This window comes from Rhinatrema bivittatum, chromosome 6 (genome assembly GCF_901001135.1).
Source record: "Rhinatrema bivittatum chromosome 6, aRhiBiv1.1, whole genome shotgun sequence".
In the NCBI taxonomy this organism is placed as follows: Eukaryota; Metazoa; Chordata; class Amphibia; order Gymnophiona; family Rhinatrematidae; genus Rhinatrema; species Rhinatrema bivittatum.
In genome coordinates this window covers 371,200,090-371,222,983 of record NC_042620.1, presented here as the reverse complement: position 1 = coordinate 371,222,983, position 22,894 = coordinate 371,200,090, and the positions used below count along the sequence as shown (strand labels likewise).

Genomic DNA, 22,894 nt, shown 5'->3' with positions numbered 1-22,894 from the left:
TAGTGAGCTGAAATGCCCGGCAGGGCTGAAGTCCCTCAGGTACTGGAATCGCGATCCCAGGGTTGCTGAGCTGTAGAGAAACTATAGACAGTGAGTAGACAGGGTATGCTGTGTTCATAGCCAGAACTGGATGACAAAACTCACATAAGGTCTTTAAGAAAGCTCAGTAGCTGGAAAGGGTTAGGCCCTCGAGGAGCGAGTACCTGGTTCCAGCCAAAGCTCTGAGAGAGCGATGGTAACTCACAAATGTCTATCTGCTATAGCTTCCAGGCAGTAGAGAATCTTCAGAGTGTTCAGGAACATGGGCCCTTGAGCGAGTACCGGTTCCTATCTGCAATCTGAAATAAAGAAAAGAGAGCGAGGCCCCTCGAGGAGAGGGTACCCCTGGTAAGTCAGAGGAGGCAGAGTAGCTTGGGAGTAAAGCCGAAGTAATCCCCTTCCTTGCTAACTCGAATCGTTAGCAAATACTGAGACCTTTTTTATTGGAAGCAGATGACGTCATCCCAGGGGGACGCCCCCGAGATTCGCGCTCTTGCTGGTACATCAATCGGAGCGTGCGTGCGCCCTATGTCATCAGGCAACATGGCGGATCCGCAGCGTCGTGCTGGTCCAGGGACGCCGGAGGGAGACAGCAAGAAGATGCCGCAGCAGCTAACTGTCCATCAGACCCGGAGGAGGTCGCCACAGAAGTAAAGAGGGCGGAGTGAGGGCGTCGAGCAGTGACGGACACAACAGCATACAGAAGGCTCTTTCCCCAATGGCGGGCAAAAGCGTCTGAGCCTGGCCTTCTGGACTCCCTGTACAGGAAGCAAAAGGTGCTCACCTTGTTGTTGGAAGGGGAGGCGTAGAGGTCCACCTCAGGGATCTGCCACTGTTTGATTCAGGGACCACTCGTGGGAGTGAAACGCACGACTCAGCTGACCCGCCACTGTATTCTCCGATCTGGTCAGATATATGGCCTGGAGCAGGATTCCTTGGGACTGAGCCCAGGCCCAAATCCGGACAGCCTCCTGACAGAGGAGGAGTGATCCTGTGCCTCCCTGTTGATATACCACATCGCAACCTGATAGTCAATCTGGATCAGGACCGCTCAACTGGATAGGTGATCCTGAAATGCCCAGTGTGCATACCTGATGGCTCAAAGCTCCAAGAAGTTGATCTGGTATGGAGCTTCTCGAGCAGACCAGCGACCTTGCATGCTGAGGCTGTGGAGCCGAAACGAGGCTGAACGGCAATACCTTGTATTGGAAATGACTGTTACCCACAAGGAACTGTAGGTACTTTCTGTGACCAGGAAAAATTGCTGTGTGGGCGCACGCATATTTTCGGTCAAGGGAGCAAAGCTAGTCCCCTCTTTGAAGGAGGGGAATCAGGGTGCCCAGTGAGACCATCTTGAACTTTTCTCTTTGCAGATATTTGTTCAAGGCTCTCAGATCTAAGATGGGATGTAGCCCCCCTGTTTTCATTGGAACCAGGACATATTTGGAGTAGAAACCCAGTCCCTGCTATATAACGGGATGGGTTCTACTGCTCCCACCATTAAAGGGCAGAGAGCTCTGTCCAAAAGACTTCCTCATGCGGGGTCTGATCTCACGACAAACAGAGGGAAGAGTCCGCAGGGATGCACTGAAAGTTTAATAGATACCCTCGATGGATGATGAATAGGACCCAATGGTCTGAGGTGATCTGAGGTGAGACTGTAGCTGACCAATGTCGAGGGTACAGTCAAGGGGCTTATGTGCACTCAGGGCCAGTCAAAACCCTGTAGCGGGGCTTTGCTGGACAGCCGACTGAGTTTTGGGGTCTGCTGCTGTCTAGAGTGACCCCACGGCATACGAGCACGTGAGACCAGAGGATAGTATTTCCTCTGGCGATAAGACCTCTTGCCGCTTTGGCGCGAAGACTTCCTGGCGGAGGGGGAAGGGTCCAAAGGACTGGCAGAGAGATGCTGGAGGGTCTCGATCTTTCAATTGAGCCACAGTATCTCGCACTTTATCCCCAAGCAGCTTCTCTCCAGTTCAGGGCTGGTCTGCGAGCTTATCCTGGACTACTGGCTGGAGTTCTGATGCTCGGAGCCATGCCTTTCTATGGCCCCAATGCTTATCGCCACCATCCTAGTCGCTGTCTCAAACACATCATACGTGGAACGCACCTCATGTTTGCCACACTCTAAGCCTTGCTGGGCAACTGTCAGGAAGGCTTCCTGCTGCTGCTGGGGGAGGCGTTCAGCCAACTCTTGAACCTGCTTCCAGAGGTTATGCGTATCGAGTCATATACAACTGGTAGGCAGCAATCCGGGTGATCAACATTGTGCCCTGGTACACCTTCCTACCTATGGTATCTGCTGCCTGGTGCTCCCATCCCAGAGGTGCAGAAATGTGTACAGGAATGTTTGGCTTTCTTGAGGGCAGACTCCATCACCACTGACTGGTATGGGAGTTGACATCTCTCAAATCCCAAGGCTGGTTAAACCAAGTAGACCATGCCTGTCTTACAGTTCACTGGAGGCACACAGACAGGCTGGTCCCACATCCTGAGGAGTAATTTCTTAAAAATATCATGGATGGGGATAGCTACGACCACCTTTGGGGCATCAACACAACTGAAGAACCTCCAGCATTTTATGGCAGGTATCCTCCTCCGTAAGGAGCTGAAAAGTGATGGACTGTTATCGCCTGCACCTGAGATCCTGGAGCACGATGACCCTGAGGGCCTATCCCTGGCCCCTCATTCCCAAGAGGGCCTCGGAGAGGGAGTAGACACCGAGGGACCGATGTCCATTGGTTCCCCATGCCCCCCGGGAGTTGAGTCGCCCGATGCTGGAGTTGAAGGATCTGATTTTTCTAGGTCTGAAGAGCTTCTCTCCATTTTGTCTAATCGAGCCCAACGACTCTTGGGGATCATTTGATCACAGACACCCCCCGATGTCGAGCGATACCCCCAGGCATAGGATACAGACCTCATGCGGATCCGTAATGGACATGGTCCTTGGGCACTGGGGGTATCGGCGAAAACCCAACGATGACTCCATAAAAAAGAGGTCAGCGAGCGGTTGATGACCTGCAGTCACTGAGGAACAGCACTGCCAGGAATCAACTGCAAAGAAGGGGAAATCTTACCATGCCGCCCTAACAAAGTGCCGACAGGGAGAAGGGGGACCTAGCGCAGAAAAGTACCAAGAAAAATTACTCAAACACTTTGTGGAAAGAAAGACACTGAAGGGGGACCCTGTGTGGACAGTGGCATGCTGGGCATGCTCAGTGCGCCGAAGTTCTAGAAACTTTGACAAAAGTTTTCCATCCTGCTTGTCCTAGGAGAATGAAAGTTCTGTAAGAGCCTGACTGTCCGGTGCTGAGTACGTGATGCATCTGTGTGACTAAGGTGAACTGCATATCTTCAGCTAAATTACTGCAATTATATTTTTCTTAACTGGGACAGTTACAGGAAAAATAAAGCCTGGATAGCTCTAACTTCTTACTGTACTAAGAGCATATTTAATCCGATATTGTAAAAAATACCACTGCTTTTCAGTGTTGCACATTTTACTTGTGCGCCTAAAAACTGGCAAAAATGCAGCATTCACAATCAATGTAGTTTGGTCTGCGTACAAAATTAGTGTATTAAATTAGAATCAATGGTATGAAACTTACCATTTGCGGAATGGCAGCTACTGGGGCAGGAGCCCATGTGGTTGATGTGCTTGTTTTTGCTTGCCAGTTTGTTCCACCAGTAAGTCTCTTCTCTGTTGGTTGATTCCACTGCATGTCTGACCTAGTCAGATAAATACCAACTGATGCAGGTACCCATTCTCCATACATAAAACCTAAGTCTGTGAGCTACTGAATACCAGCACCATAATGCCAAAAACAGAGTTTAGTGCAAGACTGACTACAGAAGAAGCAAATATAGTACATTGTCATTTTGCTGATACAAAAAGGTCTATTCTTCTTAGTACTATGAATGAGGGAAGCAAAACCCCTCCCCCCTGTCCAATATTAAGAACACATATGAAGAGGCTTCAGAAATGTATAGGGTATTAATATTCTTTGAATTCCTATAATAAATTTGGTTTGTAATTCAAAGTAGTAGGGGAAATCTGTTTCCAGATCTAATCACATCAGCAAATCTTCGACACAAACATAAGTAAATAGAGAAATTGGCTCTTACCGGATAATTTCCTTTGGGTACAGCCAGACCAGTCCAGATGCATGTGTTATGCTTCCCAACCAGCAGATGGAAACAGAGACTAACACGTTTGCTGCCAGTCTTCTATGTAACATTTTTAATAAAATAAGCTTTCCCTCACCTCACAAGCAAAATCCAGAGGGCTTCCAAGAGAAAGAAACCTTATCCAGGAATGCAAAATTGTGTGCAGATTTTATAACATGCGCGTGCTGGCATGTGCGGGTGGTCCTGACTCACTTGTGCACGGGGGATGTTTCAAATTACACGCGGCGATGCGATTGGCCTTTTTTCCAGTTCCCTAGCTCCCTGCTAACCTTCCTTCCCTTTCCCCTCTCCACCCCATCCCCTAACTCCTACCCCCTACCCCAAATTTTTTTTTACGGCACTACTTATTGCTCCTCTGGAGCAGAAATATTTTCCACGCGCTGGCAGCTTCCTCAGGACATCAGCTAATGGTCACTGTCCCGGCCAGCCTCCATCCCACCCTGCCCAGACCACACCCCTGGCCCACCCCTTTTTCAGGGCCCAGCCCGTCTGCGCTTAACGGGGGTTACATGTGTGGCCTGGCATGTTCTAAAATGCGCATGGTGTGCGTAACCGCTGTTTTTATGCGCGCGGCCCTCTGAAAATTTACTTAATATCCAACGTGCTGACTAGCACATATAAATAGTTATTCTGAAAATGAATGGGGAAAATACTACATTTGGCAGAACAAGGAGGGTTCCTGGACTACACTGGATGGACTCAAAGAAGGGAAATTATCAGGTAAGAGCTTGTTTCTTCTTCCTCTTCATCCAACCAGAGCAGTTCAGATGCATGGGATATACCCAAGCTATCCTACTAGGTGGGACACTGGCAAGCCCACTCTCAAGACTTCCGAACTAAAGGAAGCCTTTTCCCTGGCTCGAAGGTCGAGACAACAGTGCTTTGAATAAGCATCTAAGGAAGATAGTTCACCACACTGCAAATCTCCAAAGGTGACATCAGGCTAAGATCTGCCCATGAAGTTGCCTACACTCTTGGTGGTATATGCCCTCAATTTCTTGGGAAGTGGCAATCCCTTGAATATGTAAGCCTCCTCGATCACTTCCTTTTTTCAATGAGCTATTAATACCTTTTGAAGCTGTTACAACTCTTCTAAAGCCACTAAACTGAAAAAATGATACTCCAAGGTTATGAAACTATTAGTGACCTTTTAAATACAGCAGAAGAACTCTGTCTAAATGACAAAATTGAGTCCCTTTCAAAGGTTAAGATGGAAACCATCTTAAGAACGAATGAAGGAACAATGAGAATCTATACCACCTTGTCTGAAGAAACCAAAAAGGGATATTTACAGAATAGAGCCTGTAGCTCCAAAATTAATCTGTCAGAACAGATTGCAACTAGAAATCACCACCTTAAGAGTAAATAGCTTAAGCGATGCCTTTCTTAGAGGCTCAAAAGGATGACCAACCAGGTATGACAAATTCAGATTCTAGGGAGATACTGATTTTCTTACTAAAGGCTGAATATGCTTCATTGTTTGAAAGAATCAAGATACAATCAGATGAGACGATAAAAGTAAGTCCATCAACCAGCCTCTGTAACAGGAAAGAGCTACTACCTGCACCTTAGGGAATTAAGGGTCAACCCTTACCCAATCACTCTTCAGCAATTCTAAGATAATCAGTACTGAAGCTCCTCTAGCCAATTTCTTCCTAAAAATGACTTCCAGATTCTCACATATACCAAGGTTATGAAATCTTTTTGTGGTCCAAGAAAGTTATTTGCAAGCTTCTGAGAATCCCTTCTCTGACAAATAAGTCCTCTTAAGGGCCAAGTTGAAAGAAAACAGATTCTCATGTACCAGCGGTCCCTCACTAGAGCCACATAAGGACTCCTTGTCCAATTGGGAGCTATCAATATCACTAGCCTCTGATGCCTGGAAATCGTCTGCAAGACTCTGACCACCACAGGCCACAGAGAAAACCCTGAAAAGCCAGTTTTAATCAGGGCATCCAAACCAAATGAACCTCTTACCCTACAGCTGAAAAGTCTTCACACGTATGTGTTTTGCAAGGATCTGCTTTATCCTCTTTACTTAATATCTACATGAGTCCCTTTGCAGACTTATGAATAACCTAGGTTTGACATCCAATTGTATTTTCTGGTGTGGGGAAAATGGTGGAATCTATTGAGTTCATAGGACATAGTAACTTAGTAATGTTGGCAGAAAAAGACCAAATGGTCCATCCAGTCTGCCCAGCAAGCTTCTTTTGTTAATAACTGCCACTCTATTAATGGTAATAATATTTGCCAATCAAAACCAAGCAACTGCCAAATCCATAATAAAATTACTGCCAGCGACATTTTTCAGGGTAAGCAGCCTTCTTGATAATTCAGACAATGTTACTTCTTTGTTTTTGGACTTGGTCAGAGCAGCAGTCCTGTACTTTTCCCCTAATGTCTGTGTATCAGTATCCTGGACCATAAAAGTTGGGATCCAGATCGGCTGTCATCTAAAACTAATTCCCTTTTTCCCCCTGCTGAAGCGGAGAGCAATGTTGCAGTTGCGACAAAAGCATCAAGGCTAACTGGTACTAATCCCCGTACCTTCTGTTAAGGGCAATTGCTGCTCAGAACAGATTACCCCCAAGCACCCTTTTCTTCATTTTCAACCTCTAGCCTTTAGGGATCCGCAGTGTTTGTTCCATGCTCTTTTGAATTCATTTATTATTTTCAGCTTCACCACCTCTTTCAGAAGGGCATTTCAGGCATTCACCACCCTTCTCCATGAAGAAATATTACCTGATTTTGGTTCTGAGTTGTCCTCCCTTGGAGTTTCATTTCCTGATTCTTAGGTCTACAGTTTCTATTCCAACACAAAAAGGTTTGAAGTTTATGCATCATAAAAACCTTTCAGGTATCTGAAGATCTGTATCATATCTCCCCGCATGTCCTCCCTTCCAAGGTATACATATTTAGATCTTTCAGCCTCTCCTCATAAGTCTTCTGATACAGAACCCACACCATTTTGGTCGCCCTTTTCTAGACCGCCTCTGTCCTATCTCTATCCTTTTTGAGATATGGACTCCAGAACTGAACACAGCAATTCTAGTGAGTCCTTACCAAGGACCTGCACAAGAACATTATCACCATTTTCTTACTCGTTGATTCCTTCTCTATGCAGCCCAGCATTATTCTGGCTTTAGCTATTGCCTTGTCACATTGCTTCGCTGCCTTCAGATCACCAAGGTCCCTTTCACAGTCCGTGCACATTAGTCTTTCACACCCCCATCACATACAGCTCTTTTGAATTACTGCACCCCAGATGCATGACTGCACTTCTTGGCATTGAATCCCAGCTGTCAAATCTTCAACCAATTTTCAAGCTTTCTTAAATCACTCTTCATTCTCTCTACTCCAGACGTGTCCACTCTGCAGATCTTATCATACGCAAATAAACTTTTCCTTCTATCCCTTCCGCAATGTTGCTCACAAAGATATTGAATAGAACTGGTCCCAAAACAGATTCTTCTGGCACTCCATTTAACACTGTTCTCTCTTCCAAGTAAGTTCCAATTACCATTACCTGCTGTCTCCTTTCAGTCAACTAGTTCGTAATCTATTCCACCACCTTAATGCCTACTCCCAAGATTCTCACTTTATTCAACAGCCTCCTATACAGGACGTATCAAAAGCTTTGCTGAAATCCAAGTAAATAACATTGAGCGTTCTTCCTTGATCCAATTCTCTAGTCACCCAGGACAGTGTCTGGGAGATATTACAACATGACTGAATGACAACACATTATGTCTACATTAGTGGGATTCCCAATACCATTAGTGGACAAGTGAAGGATCTGGGGGTTTGGGTTGATCCCCCACCTGTCACTGAATGGACCGATAGGCTCCATTCTTAGGGTGGGTTTCTTTAAATTGAGGCTCTTGCAGAAGCTCTGACATTTCTTGTTAAAGTATGATTTTCCAGACAGTTTAAGCTTATGTCCTAACTACCTTAGGTTATTGTAACACCTTTATGTGGGACTACCTAGCTGTTGGCTTTGGCCTTTGTAGCACACTGCTGCTCATTTAGGGCTCGGTATGCCCACTGGGAACATGCGTCTTCTATGCTGAAGCAGTTTCACTGGTTGTCCGTTTCTCACTGGGCTAAGGATTTTTGTGCCATTAATGGGGATGGACCTGCCTATTTGTCAAATGTTTTTATCCTGTATAACCTTGAACTAAGCATTCATTCCCCGGCTAGGCGATTATTAATGGTGGCATCAATAAAAGAAGCATGTCTCCAGGAGACAAGAAACCAGGCCTTCTCAATGATCGGGCCCATACTATGGAATACCTGGGGACTTACAGTTGATGCTCGATTATATTATATTTAGGAAGACGTTAAAGGCCTTGCTATATTCGGAAGCTTCTTCCCATAGAGTAGGGTTGGTACTGAAGGAGAGGATGGGTACTGCTGTTTTGGTCCTGTTGTAAGCAGATAATAATGGTCATATATGTTGCATGTCCATACAATTATTTGTTTTTTTGTAATTTGCTTAGTATGATTGGTCTGAAATAATGCGGAATATAACTTTTTAAATAACTCCTTCACTGGTTCTCCCTATTTGGACACAACTGGGGAGAATGTCTCTTGGGACAGACTATCCTTCATGGTTCAGTCTGTTGTACTGTTGTCCACTTGCATGTTCTCTACTTTTGCTATCAGAGTGGCGGAGAGCACTTTTACATGCCTCTCTGCTCAAATTAACTGCAGACTTACTTCTTCCGCCATATGCTAACACCTGATCCCGCCTTGGGGAATCACTTATGCCATTGCCATAGAATTGGCTGACAAGATTTCGACTACCTGAAGAATGGCAGCAAAGTAAAAGGAGTGTATTTACCTATTGTTCTGGTTTCCAATTGATAGATTGATCACTTGGCTTCTTCTGGATTCCAAGTGCCTTGAGCCACCATATAGTGAGTGCCCCAGCCCCAGAGATTGGCACCCAAAACCATCATTACCCAAACAGGAAATTCAAGATTCAAAATCCACTCTTACTGTCAGGTTTTTATGTGCTAGCTACCAAAGCAGAACTCTTTCTGGTTTATATCAGAGGGAGTCTCATGAAAAACACCTGGGACGGAGGAGACCACTTTAAAAGCAAGTACCACTGCAAGGGTTTCATGGGCGCCCTTTCCTAAAGCACTAAATCCAAAGCAGCCTCCATGAAACCCAATACCTGAGGATAAATCCATATCATGAATCTCTGAATCCTCAATAAAACTATGCCCTTGTTCTTCAACTTTCAGATCTTTGTCTGTCAACTGCAACCATCCTTCCCTGTTGTTGAACCGAACCCCCAGTACTCCAGGGATCAAGAGGGAAGCAAAATTCTCTTGTTGAAACTGGAAACCCAGACCAGAGCCTACTGATTCAATTTCCTGGGCCAACTTCTGTCAGATTCACCAACCATCCAGACACAGGTGCACTAAAATACTTTCTCCATGCAGGGCCACCACTACAACCATTACCACCTTGGAAAAAGATCTTGGAGCCACAGTCAACCCAAAAGGGAAATCCTGACACTGAAGGTGCCCCATCCCACATCACTGCAAGGAAAAAATATTTCTGATGTCATTCTTTTAAACGGGATATGCAGATATGCCTCCATCAGATCTGACAACATTAAGAATTCTCCTTCACATGCTGCTATGATAATAGACATCAGACTCTCTTTCCTGAAGTGGAACACTTTCAGAGCCTTGCTGAACTGCTACCACAAAGTAAACTGAGTACCAACCCTGACCCCACTGAGAATATGAGATAGAACCACCACCCACAAAAAAATTGTATGCAAAGCTTCCTCTTATGAGCAGATCGACAAAAGGAAACAAAGTGTCTCAAAATAGGATGGCAAAACTATAGAGCATAGCCAACCCTCCTAAGACCCACAGATCCAAAATAATGTGGACCTGCTTCCAGTAAAAGGCTGACAACTGCCCACTTAGCTGTTAGCCTCCCACACCTGGACCGCCCAAAAGTCCAGCCTTAACGCCTTTGTTGGAGATCCGAAAGGACTGAAACCTACCTAACGGTCACTGCTGGCCACGTCAACCTCCCTGCTTTGTATGCTTGGAAACCGTAAAGCAGCTTAAAGCTGGAGCTGGTCATGACCTTCTCTTACATTTGTCTTTGGGCAAAGTGGGGACTTTCGATTTCCCCCTTGCTTTCATCAGGTTTTCTAAATTTTCTACAAAAAGATGATTTCTCTAAAAGCAATGTTTGGTCTACCTTGCTTTGGAAATTGAAAACACTAACCAATTACGCTGCCACAGCAAACAGGTAGCTACAATGGAAGCCATACTGCTAGCCAAAGCCCAGACCAATTCACATGAGCCACCCACCAAAAAAGTCGCTACTGGTTCCATCTGATCTACATTCTCCAGGATCATCCCCCCACATTCTAAGGAACTTTCCTATGTGTTGAAACAAATCATGGCCTAGCAGCAACACTGCTGCACACAACAACCTACAGTACCAAATCGGCAGCTTTAAAAGACCACAAGCACAGCCTCTATCTTCCCTTCTTGCGCATCCTTGAGGGAAGAGCCCTCTTCCACAGGAATAGTTGTCCTCCTAATGATAGCACAAAAGAGGGCATCCTCTTAAGGAAATTTCAGCTTTTCTCTTTCCTGAGCCAGAAGGGCATACAGCCTCTCCAAAGTCTTACCCCCTTTAAAAATCAACTCTGATGCATCCCATTATATAGAGATCAAATCCTTATCTATGCCACAGAAATGCTTTGAATGGTTTCCCAAACTCAACATTATAGGGTCTTCGGAATTAACCACAGACTCTTGTCTTCTTTGTTTTATTTTTTGCTATGCCCAGCATTCTTAGAAACTGTGAAACTATGGGAGAAAACCAAACCATGTTGAATTATCCTCTTACCTACGGGAATATTCCTCCTCCTCTGATTCTTCCTCACTGCTAATTTCCCTTAAAACCTTAAGGTCCACAAGTGACAAATCTGAAAGTGCAGGATCTTCTCCCCTCCCACCCTCCTCTACTTTTTTAAAAAATTGTTTTGCTCTGGATTCCCAGGAGGAATTCCTGGGAAGGGTGTCTTGTAGGAGAGAAATCTGAAACTGTACTCTGCCCTACAGAAAAGAGCCTGATGCAAACATTTCACAAACTCTGTGGGAACGCAAGAAGAGGAAAATTGCATCTTCCACTGAACAAATGGGAGCTGATCCTCTTGTAAATCCACCCAGAAGAGCCACGGCCAGAATACTGCTACGTCCAAAACCACCAGAACCAGTGGAGATGGCACCTGCTCTTAGCTATTCCTTTCTCGTAGTTCCAATATGGCTATTGTTCCCACCACAGCAGCAAGCACACAGTGGGAATAGACGGAAGATTACCCTGCTCGCTGTCTCCTCTGCTCCCCACAAGATTTGCCTTCCAGTGCCTGACAGCGTGACACTGCAAACTACTGAGCACTTCCTATGCTCCTGAAGAGACGCCATCACTTACTCTACTGCCTCAACCCACAGTCTCTCAGACAGCAAACCATGCCTCAGCCTTCTGCTTTTGTTTTTAATAGCTTTAGCAAACAAGAGCCAAGCATAGCCACAGGGCTAAGGAGAAGGGAGAAAAAAATAGAGAGGAAAGCCTTGTTCAAGCTTTTTTTTTTTTTAAAGGGAGAAGAACCCATGGAAGAGGAGAAAATAAGCATGGTGAGAGAAGGGAGAATTTTAGCATCTTAGCTGGGAAAAAGCAAGTGTTGCTTACCTTGAACAGGTGTTCTCACAGGACAGCAGGATGTTAGTCCTCACATATGGGTGGGGTGATGTCAGTGGACGGAGCCCTGCTACGGAAAATGTTTCTGTCAAAGTTTCTATAAAGCTTTGACTGACGCTGGCACACTGAGCATGCTCAGCCTGCAATTATCCCTGTGACCACAGGTGTCTCCCCTCAGTCTCGTCTTATAGCAAAAAGCACAAGCGAAACTAAAACAATAAAACGTATGTAGACCCAACTCCGCGGGGTGGTGGGTGAGTTTCATGAGGACTAACATCCTGCTGACCTGTGAGAACACCTGTTACAGGTAAGCAACATTTGCTTTCTCACAGGACAAGCAGGATGGTAGTCCTCACATATGGGTGAGTTCCGAGCTGAGGATGCCCGAGAGTGTACCCAATGCACCCAAGCCGTCCATAAGGCGCAACGACGGGGGTTGAATTTGGTAAGGAAGGCATCCTGAAACCCTTAACGGGTTGGTGGAAGGATGTTGGGTAGTTAAATCAAAAAGAAGAGGAGTAGATGGACTAGCCAAACATGGAAGCTTGCCAGCCAGTCTTATCTAAGCGATAATGGGCTGCGAAGGTATGGAGAGAGCTCCAGGTCGCAGCTTTACAAATATGTACAAGCGGCACCGGCCGAAGGTGAGTTATTGAGGCTGGTACGGCATTAACAGAGTGTGGTTACACACGGTGTTGTAGTGAAATGCCTGCTTGTTAGTAGATACAGACCGTCAATTAGGAGGAATAGGTCTGTTTGCCCACTGGAACTTGCAGCTTGGCTTTTGTCACAGGAGGAAAGAGTTAGGTGTAATTCCTATGGAGTGTAGTGCGGTCTGGATAGAATGCAAGTGCACTTTTACAGTCCAAGGAGTGGAAAACCCTCTCGCTCTGGTGAGAGAGGTGTTGGGAAAAAGTGGGCAGAGTATATTCTGAGTAAGGTGAGATGCTGCGTCTACCTTAAGGAGTACGTAAAACCACTCGGTCACGGAGGAAGGGAGGGTCGGGTGAGTATGTAACAAGATGTGGAACTCACTGACTCTGTTGGCAGAAGTGATGACTACGAGGGAAAGAATTTCCCATTACAGACTGTTAAGTGAGAGGAATGGCAAGGCTCGAATGGGGAACGCATGAGTCTCGTAAGCACTAATATATAGGCCCCATTCCGTAATCAGTAAAAATAGAGGCGGCTTAATCGGTGGATAACCCATGGTAAGCTGATTTTTAATGGGTTGAACCGTTAATCGGGTATCCCCACTCCCAAGCGGTACGCCAATTGGAACCGAGGCGTACCCATGTGGAGGATGTCTGGGGAGCAGAATCCGAGGGAGTAAGAGAAAAGAGTGGTATAGAAATAAAGGGGGTAAACCCCCCCCCCTTTTTTTTATACGACGTGGTAAATCATGCCATTTTGAATGGCAAGATTTATGTGTAGAAGGTTTTTGAGACGCTACCAGTACCTGAGAACATCAGTGAGTTCATGATATGAGACTGACCTGTGAGAAGGCGAATTGGTTACTGGTGTGATAGATTGAGAAGTATGGGAAAGCATACTGGTCTCGGCCAGGATGTGGGTCTATGCTGTCTATCTGTATGCACAAAGATTTGTTGCAGAGGCAGTATTGGAAGGCATAAGGGCATAACTCATGGCTACAAGCTCCAGGAAGTTCATGTGAAACTGTGCCTGGAGTGGAATAGACGCATATTGGGTTGAGAAGATGTTAGGTCAAACTTTACAACCCTGAGTAAATGCGAGCATTAGCAGGAGCAGACTAGGTTTTGGTTCTAGATCTGCAATATGGATGAGGGACGAAAGCGGTTGAACAGCTTAGACCCACTGATAATGAAATTTCACTGAACCTAACCCATAGCAATTTTGGATCTATGAGGAAAGTGCATAGTGAAAAAACCCCATGGCCCGACAATGAAAGAACCGAGGGGCTGAAGTTATGGAATATGCGCGTAGGGACATATAGGAATTTGTTAGAATGTCTACGCGGTTGCTGGACAGGAAGGTCGTTGTGACTGTGGTGTCCAGAAGTGTTCTATAAGGGACTTATGGCAGTGACAGCAATCCCAGGTAGTAGATTTATAGTGAGTCATGAAGAAGTTGGAGCTCCTTGCTTGGATTGACTGTTGTTATGCAGCTGTCCATGCAAGGAAAAGCGTGAATGATGTTTTACTCCGTAGAGAAACAGCAGTCACTGCTAGTGATTTAATGAAATACCCAAGTTGCCGAAGCTGGTGCAACCGGCAGAGCTTGGGATGGTAATATTGTTGACTCACCATGAAGCACATAGAAAGACTAGAGGAGAGAGGCAACCTACTTACTGCGGTATGGAAGCATGGTGACGAGAGATACCATTCTACCTGTGCCTTCTGAAGAAAATTGATATTTCTGAGTTCCAGGATGGGCGGAGAGTAACTACTTTCTGTTGAAAGAAAGAATAGTGAAATTAAAACTCCTTCACCCCCCCCACTGCACTTTGTAGCGTCCAGAGGACTGTTCCCTGAACCTTGGTACAAAGTGGGGTGGCCGCTCTGATAACCGGCAAGTTGAGAGACCAGGAGGTGTCCAACTGGCGGGGCTGACGTAATCAGGATATCATGTAATCTCCCACGGGAGTGTGAGCAGTAAAAGTCTTACCCGCATTTCTGTGTGCTATATAAGAAAACATCGAGACCTGTTGCCAGGTCTCGAGGTGGACTTGCAATTGAGACAGTGTTTGCTGAATCTTGTGTTTAGCAGATCAGCCAATGCATCTGGAATTTCGGTCCTTAATTAGGAACCAGAAATCAGAGTATTAATCAGTAGAGTCCCATTGCTAACAACGGGAGGATGTCCTGATGTAATCCCAAATGATTGGTAGAGAGGTTCTCTTGGTATTGTGTCAGACGTAGCTGGCAATAGCGATATGTGACACTAATATGGTTCTTGGAAGACCAGACGATCTAGAACCTTTCGAACCATATGGCCCGATTTAGAGAACAGGTCTCAATGGGATTGTCACCAAAGTGGGATTAGAGTAGAGTACTTACCATCCGTTGTGGATCGTAGAAGGACGAGCTGGCGAAGATTGATGGCTCCTTGGATTTCAGGAGTCCGACTCAACTCTGTAACCTGGTATGGTAGCGCAGGTACAGAGGAGACAGGCTGAGCGTGTCTGGCGCTACCACAGTAATTTGTGGAGGTTCAGAACTCTGCACTGGTGTCGGTGGGGAATGCCTCGGGTACAGGGGAGCCATTATGACTCATGAACCCGGCCCTCTTTGCAGCGCTCGATGTATCGTGACGCCAGTGCAGAATTCCTCGGAACTCGGTCCGGTTATTCTGGAGCACAGAGGACTGCCAGCACTGTGTGCAACAGTGGCGGTGGCAGTAGTGATGTTGCTCGGCCTGGGCATTCTCCAGCACCGAGTAGGATAGCACCGATGTGCTGGATGGCGTCCGTGGTGGAGGGTCACCATGCCGGTGACAATGAGTGCCACGGTGCTCGGCCCGGTCTTTCCCCAGCGCCAAGGTGGATGCCCTCACTGACTTGGATGGCGAATGATGACGGACTGTCAGCATGCCTGCACTGCTCCTGGCACTATGTAGTGCCGTAGGCTAATACGGGGCTTTAGTAAAGAACCAAAAGCATGGAGCACTGTGTTTAGGCGAGGGCATTGCGTGTAGGTGCTATGTCAGTATTGACGGTATCGATGGTGGCATGGAGCAGCCTCGAGGGTATCGTCAAAAATATATATGAAAAAATGTCGATGGCCCGGGCAGAGCAACGATAACAATGACGGAGGCACAGAAGGCATCAGTATAGGTCTCGATGGAAACCATGTGGCATCAAAGGATCGAATAGACATCGATGGCATCGGGAAATTGATACTGGCATCGACTGAATCGATGGCCGCATCAATGGATGACACGGACGTTGACGGCATCGACGATGGCATCGACCACACCAAGGTGTGGTCGATGCCATCGATATCCGCCCGGGCATCGATGACACCGATGGAAAAATCAGCACCATGGATGAAAACATTGATGGCACCAAAAGAATCGATGCGGGGATTGATGGCATCAACGGACCGCGGGGGGAGGGGTGTCGAAAAAGGCAGGACAGCCTGGTAGGGGGTACCAACGGTAGCGATGGGGGCATTGACTGCACGAAGGTACCGAGGTATGAATTCAACAGAGGCTCTGGCGGCAATGGTAACCGTGAAAGTCCCTATCCCACTAGCGCTAATAACCAGGCAGAGGGTCACGGGAGGACACTTGCAGGCTATGTGGGGCTAACCGTGAAAACATAGGGAGAGGGAAGGCCGCAATTCAGTTGGTAGGCCAGGGAAACCGTAGTGAGGTGACAGGAACCCACAGAAAAACAGGGTATAGTACTCACCGAGCGTCGATTAAAAGTACATGAAGGGAGACCCGCACAGGGAAAAATCGTTTGTGAAATAAAAGTTTAAGTGTTTCCGTAAGGAAAAATTGTGAGAATTTCTGACAGAGCTCCTAACCACTATGCTTACTGCAGAGCGGAAAAAAGAAGACTGAGGGGAGACACCTGTGGTCACAGGGATAATTGCAGGCTGAGCATGCTCAGTGCACTCAGTGTGCCAGCGTCAGTCAAAGCTTTATAGAAACTTTGACAGAAAAGTTTTCTGTAGCAGGGCTCCGTCCACTGACGTCACCCATATGTGAGGAATACCATCCTGCTTGTCCTGTAAGAAACCCTTTCCAACAACTGGAAGCTCCCTGAACAACTGGTTGTGCTCAACCAAGGGAGGGAGTACAAGAGTCCAAGGAAGCTGCCATCCAAATTTCTATTTTCTTCATCAGGCCTACCTAGGCAGCTCACAGCACGAGATGCTTGCTTGGCATCTGCTGGAAACAAAGAATACTGTCAGGCTGAGGTCAGCATGGAAGCCTATAAGGGGTGACATCAGCAAACCTATTAGTCTGTCTCCATCTGCTGGATGGGAAATATAACCCATGCATCTGGACTGGTCTGGCAAGTTGAAGAGGAAGCCTTTTTTTCTCACAGTATCCCACTTCTATGACAGCCAGAGTAAGAATGCAGGCTAAGGATAACCATTATTCATGTTGCATTGCAAAAAAAATGAGGTTAAGCTAGTTTCTTGTGACGCAATATTGGTCTGGCATTCTGTAAGTTGCCATGCAATACCATAACGGTTGTCAATTAATACTCCCAGATCTCTTGCATGGGTGACAATGGTGTTGGGGTGTGTCAGTTGAGGGGTATCATTGTCGTCTGGGGAAATGAGGAGGAGTTCAGTCTTAGCTGAGTATCAGGTTTAGGTTGGAGGAGGTTGATCTCTTGGAGGCAATTGTCCCAGTAGAGTGTTTTTGCAATGGATTCGGTTATGGGGATCAAGATTAGTACGTCATCAGCGTAAAGATAGTGTTTTAGTTTTAGGCTTGTTAGCACCTGGCACAGGGGAAGGAGGTAGATATTGAAGAGAGTGGGGGACAGGGAGGAGCCCTGAGGAACTCCTAGTGAGGAACTGATGTGAGGGTGATTATTGGTGATTCTGACTTTGTAGCCTCTATTACTGAGGAAGGACTCAAACCATCTGAAGGCGGTTCCTGTTATCTCAATGTTGGATAGTCGATTGAGGAGGATGGAATGGTTTACTGCAGAGCTTTCCAAAGTGTGTGTCGCGACACTTTGGTGTGTCACCTGCAGTGTGCCGGTGTGTTGCGCAAGCCCAGTGCACGTGAGGGGGCAGAGCAAGTGATGTCACCTACACTTCCTTGCAGCGAAAGCATTAAAGATTTTCAGCGACCGAGCAAATTTGTTGTAGGTTTGTCTGGCCTATTCTTGAGGAAAAAAAGTACTTCACTGCAGACCCTGTGGTGGCACGGCTCTGGCGCAGGACCGGCCCTCCTCCTTTGTTAATGAATGAAGGTGTGGGCCGGTCCTGTGCCAGAGCCGCAGCTCGGCGAGGTCTGCGAAGTCTCGGGGGGGGGGGGGGGGGGGCCCACAGGAGCGGTCATGGTGTCTACTTTCCAGTTTTGCATCACGCTCGCCCCCTGCCTAATTGTAGAATTGCGGCGGTTTTATAATTAGGCAGGGGCCAAGCATGGTGCAAAACTAGAAGATGATGCAGAAAGTGTCTCCCGGCTTCCGTCACCCACAAACTCCCTCACGGAAATGGCCCTTCCCAGCGAGCGAGCAGTAGAGGAATCTGCGGCCCCGGGGCAGATTCCGGTTCCTTACTTAAGTGATGTGCTGTTAATGGTCTCTTGCAGCCGCCGGGGGCCAAAGAAATGAAGAAGGAGGCTGGCGGGGGCCGAAGAAATGAAGAAGGAGGCCGGCAGGAGCCGAAGAAATTAAGATGGGCACCGCGCAGCCAGCCGCAGCCGGAGACCAAGCCGGCGGTGGCCGAAGAACTGAAAAAAGAGGCCGGCGGGGGCCGGAGAAATGAAGATGAACACCGCGCAGCCAGCCGGAGACCAGGCCAGCGAGGGTCGAAGAAATGAAGATGGAGGACGCCAGGCCGAAGAAAAGAAGACCGGCACTGCTAACTGACACCGGAGATGAGCTATTCAGCTGGGGGCCTTTGTGTGTATATGTATGTGAGAAAGGAAGGGTGCTCCAGTGCGTGTGTGTGTACAGTGAGACAGGAAGGGTGCTCCAGTGCGTGTGTGTGTGCACAGTGAGAAAGGAAGGGTGCTCCTGTACGTGTGTGTGTACAGTGAGAAAGGAAGGATGCTCGTGTGTGTGTGTGTGTGTGTACAGTGAGAAAGGAAGAGTGCGCTCCTGTGCGTGTGTCTTTGAGATCGGAAGGGTGCTTCTGTGTGTGCATATGTGAGAAAGGAAGGGTGCTCCTGTGTATGTGTGTGTGTGTGTGTGTGTGTCTGTGCGCGCGCGCATATATGAGACAGGAAGGGTGCTCCTGTGCGTATGTGAGATCGGAAGGGTGCTCTTGTACGTATGTGAGAAAGGAAGGGTGCTCCTGTACGTATGTGAGAAAAGAAGGGTGCTTCTGTGTGTGTGTGTGTGTGTGAGAAAGGAGGGGTGCTTCTGTGTGTGTGTGTTTGAGATCGGAAGGGTGCTTCTGTGTGTGTGTGTGTGCGTATGTGAGAAAGGAAGGGTGCGCTCCTGTGCGTGTGTGTATATGAGAAAGGAAGGCTGCTCCTGTGCGTGTGTGTGTGTGTGCATATGTGAGAAAGGAAGGGTGCTTCTGTGTGTGTGTATGTGAGAAAGGAAAGGTGCTTCTGTGTGTGTGTATGTGAGAAAGGAAAGGTGCTCCTGTGTGTGTTTGAGATCGGAAGGGTGCTTCTGTGTGTGTGTGTGTATTTGAGATCGGAAGGGTGCTTCTGTGTGTGTATGTGAGAAAGGAAGGGTGCTCCTGTGCGTATGTGAAAAAGGAAGGATGCTCCTGTGCGTATGTCAGAAAGGAAGGGTGCTCCTGTGCGTATGTCAGAAAGGAAGGGTGCTCCTGTGCGTGTTTGTATGTGAGAAAGGAAGGGTGCTCCTGTGCATGTTTGTATGTGAGAAAGGAAGGGTGCTCCTGTGCATGTTTGTATGTGAGAAAGGAAGGGTGCTCCTGTGCATGTTTGTATGTGAGAAAGGAAGGGTGCTCCTGTGCGTATGTGAAAAAGGAAGGGTGCTTCTATGTGTATGTGCGTGTGTATATGTGAGAAAGGAAGGGTGCTCCTGTGCGTATGTGAGAAAGGAAGGGTGCTCCTATGTGTGTGTGTGTGTGTGTGTGCATGTATGTGAGAAAGGAAGGGTGCTCCTGTGCGTGTGTGCGCGTATGTGAGAAAGGAAGGGTGCCCCTATGCGTGCGTGTGTGTGCGCGTATGCGAGAAAGGAAAGGAGTTTCTGTGTGTGTGTTTGAGATCGGAAGGGTGCTTCTGTGTGTGTGTGTGTTTGAGATCAGAAGGGTGCTTCTGTGTGTGTGTGTGTTTGAGATCAAAAGGGTGCTTCTGTGTGCGTGTGTGTTTGAGATCAGAAGGGTGCTTCTGTGTGTGTGTGCGTGTGTGTATTTGAGATCGGAAGGGTGCTTCTGTGTGTGTGTGTTTGAGATTGGAAGGGTGCTTCTGTGTGTTTGAGATCGAAGGGTGCTTCTGTGTGTGTGTGGTATTTGAGATCGGAAGGGTGCTTCTGTGCGTGTGTGTATATTTGAGATCGGAAGGGTGCTTCTGTGTGTGTGTATTTGTGATCGGAAGGGTGCTTCTGTGTGTTTGAGATCGGAAGGGTGCTTCTGTATGTGTGTGTGTTTGAGATCAGAAGGGTGCTTCTGTGTGTGTGTGTGTGTGTTTGACATAAAAAGGGTGCTTCTGTGTGTGTGTGTGTGTGTATTTGAGATCGGAAGGGTGCTTCTGTATGTGTGTGTGTTTGAGATCAAAAGGGTGCTTCTGTGTGTGTATTTGAGATCGGAAGGGTGCTTCTGTATGTGTGTGTGTTTGAGATCGGAAGGGTGCTTCTGTATGTGTGCGTGTTTGAGATCAGAAGGGTGCTTCTGTATGTGTGCGTGTTTGAGATCAGAAGGGTGCTTCTGTGTGTGTGTGTGTGTATATTTGAGATCGGAAGGGTGCTTCTGTATGTGTGTGTGTTTGAGATCGGAAGGGTGCTTCTGTGTGTGTGTGTGTGTGTGTTTGAGATCAAAAGAGTGCTTCTGTGTGTGTGTGTGTGTGTGTGTATTTGAGATCGGAAGGGTGCTTCTGTATGTGTGTGTGTTTGAGATCGGAAGGGTGCTTCTGTGTGTGTGTGTGTGTGTGTGTGTGTGTATTTGAGATCGGAAGGGTGCTTCTGTGTGTGTGTGTTTGAGATCGGAAGGGTGCTTCTGTGTGTGTGTGTTTGAGATCGGAAGGGTGCTTCTGTGTGTGTGTGGTATTTGAGATCGGAAGGGTGCTTCTGTCTGTGTGTGTGTATTTGAGATCGGAAGGGTGCTTCTGTGTGTTTGAGATCGGAAGGGTGCTTCTGTGCGTGTGTGTGTGTTTGAGATCGAAAGGGTGCTTCTGTGCGTGTGTGTATATTTGAGATCGGAAGGGTGCTCCCTGTGCGTGTTTGTATGTGAGAAAGGAAGGGTGCTCCTGTGCGTGTATGTGAGAAAGGAAGGGTGCTCCTGTGCGTGTGTATGTGAGAAAGGAAGGGTGCTCCTGTGCGTGTGTGTGTATGTGAGAAAGGAAAGGTGCTTCTGTGTGTGTGCATGTGAGAAAGGAAGGGTGATCCTGTGCGTGTGTGTGTATGTGAGAAAGGAAAGGTGCTTCTGTGTGTGTGTGTGTGTATGTAGAGAAAGGAAGGGTTCAACTGTGCGTGTGTGTGTGTGCACGTACGTGAGAAAGAAAGGATGCTTCTGTGTGTGTGTTTGAGATCGGAAGGGTCCTTCTGTGTGTGTGTGTGTTTGAGATCGGAAGGGTGCTTCTTTGTGCGTGTGTGTATTTGAGATCGGAAGGGTGCTTCTGTGTGTTTGAGATCGGAAGGGTGCTTGTGTGCGTGTGTGTATTTGAGATCGGAAGGGTACTTCTGTGCGTGTGTGTGTATTTGAGATCGGAAGGGTGCTTCTGTGCGTGTGTTTTGAGATCGGAAGGGTGCTTCTCTGTGTTTGAGATCGGAAGGGTGCTTCTATGTATGTGTGTTTGTGTGTGTGTATGTGAGAAAGAAAGGGTGCGTGTGTGTGTGTATGTGAGAAAGGAAGGGTGCTTCTGTGTGTGTGTGTGGGTGTGTGTATGTGAGATCGGAAGGGTGCTTCTGTGTGTGTATGTATTTGAGATCGGAAGGGTGCTTCTGTGCGTGTGTGTGTATTTGAGATCGGAAGGGTGCTTCTGTGTATGTGTGTTTGAGATCGGAAGGGAGCTTCTGTGTGTTTGAGATCGGAAGGGTGCTTCTGTGTGTGTGTATGTGAGAAAGGAAGGGTGCTCCTGTGCTTGTTTGTATGTGAGAAAGGAAGGGTGCTCCTGTGTGTGTGTGTATGTGAGAAAGGAACGGTGCTTCTGTGTGCGCGCGTATGTGAGAAAGGAAGGGTGCTCCTATGCGTGTGTGTGCGTATGTGAGAAAGGAAGGGTGCTCCTGTGCGTGTGTGTGTGCGTATGTGAGAAAGGAAGGGTGCTCCTGTATGTGTGTATTTGAGATCGGAAGGGTCCTTCTGTGTGTGTGTGTGTGTGTGTGTGTGTGTGTGTGTATTTGAGATCGGAAGGGTGCTTCTTTGTGTGTGTGTGTATTTGAGATCGGAAGGGTGCTTCTGTGTGTGTGTGTATTTGAGATCGGAAGGGTGCTTCTGTGCGTGTGTGTGTATTTGAGATCGGAAGGGTGCTTCTGTGTATGTGTGTTTGAGATCGGAAGGGAGCTTCTGTGTGTTTGAGATCGGAAGGGTGCTTCTGTGCGTGTGTGTGTATGTGAGAAAGGAAGGGTGCTCCTGTGCGTGTTTGTATGTGAGAAAGGAAGGGTGCTCTTGTGTGTGTGTGTATGTGAGAAAGGAACGGTGCTTCTGTGTGTGCGCGTAAGTGAGAAAGGAAGGGTGCTCCTGTGCGTGTGTGTGCGTATGTGAGAAAGGAAGGGTGCTCCTGTGCGTGTGTGTGTGCGTATGTGAGAAAGGAAGGGTGCTTCTGTGTGTGTATGTATTTGAGATCGGAAGGGTGCTTCTGTGCGTGTGTGTGTATTTGAGATCGGAAGGGTGCTTCTGTGCGTGTGTGTGTGTATTTGAGATCGGAAGGGTGCTTCTGTGCGTGTGTGTGTATTTGAGATCGGAAGGGTGCTTCTGTGCGTGTGTGTGTGTATTTGAGATCGGAAGGGTGCTTCTGTGTATGTGTGTTTGAGATCGGAAGGGAGCTTCTGTGTGTTTGACATCGGAAGGGTGCTTCTGTGCGTGTGTGTGTATGTGAGAAAGGAAGGGTGCTCCTGTGTGTGTTTGTATGTCAGAAAGGAAGGGTGCTCCTGTGTGAGTGTGTA

At 47.3% G+C, this 22,894-nt stretch overlaps 1 protein-coding gene across 1 annotated transcript in view; it reads right to left on the bottom strand.

The window, feature by feature from the left end:
- The window catches only part of LOC115094632 (phosphatidylinositol-binding clathrin assembly protein-like), an 818,237-nt gene that overhangs the window by 146,124 nt on the left and 649,219 nt on the right, over positions 1–22,894 (bottom strand). Inside the window, 1 exon segment of the mRNA XM_029607889.1 lies at positions 3,651–3,771. Within this exon segment, the coding sequence (XP_029463749.1) occupies positions 3,651–3,771 (121 nt within the window).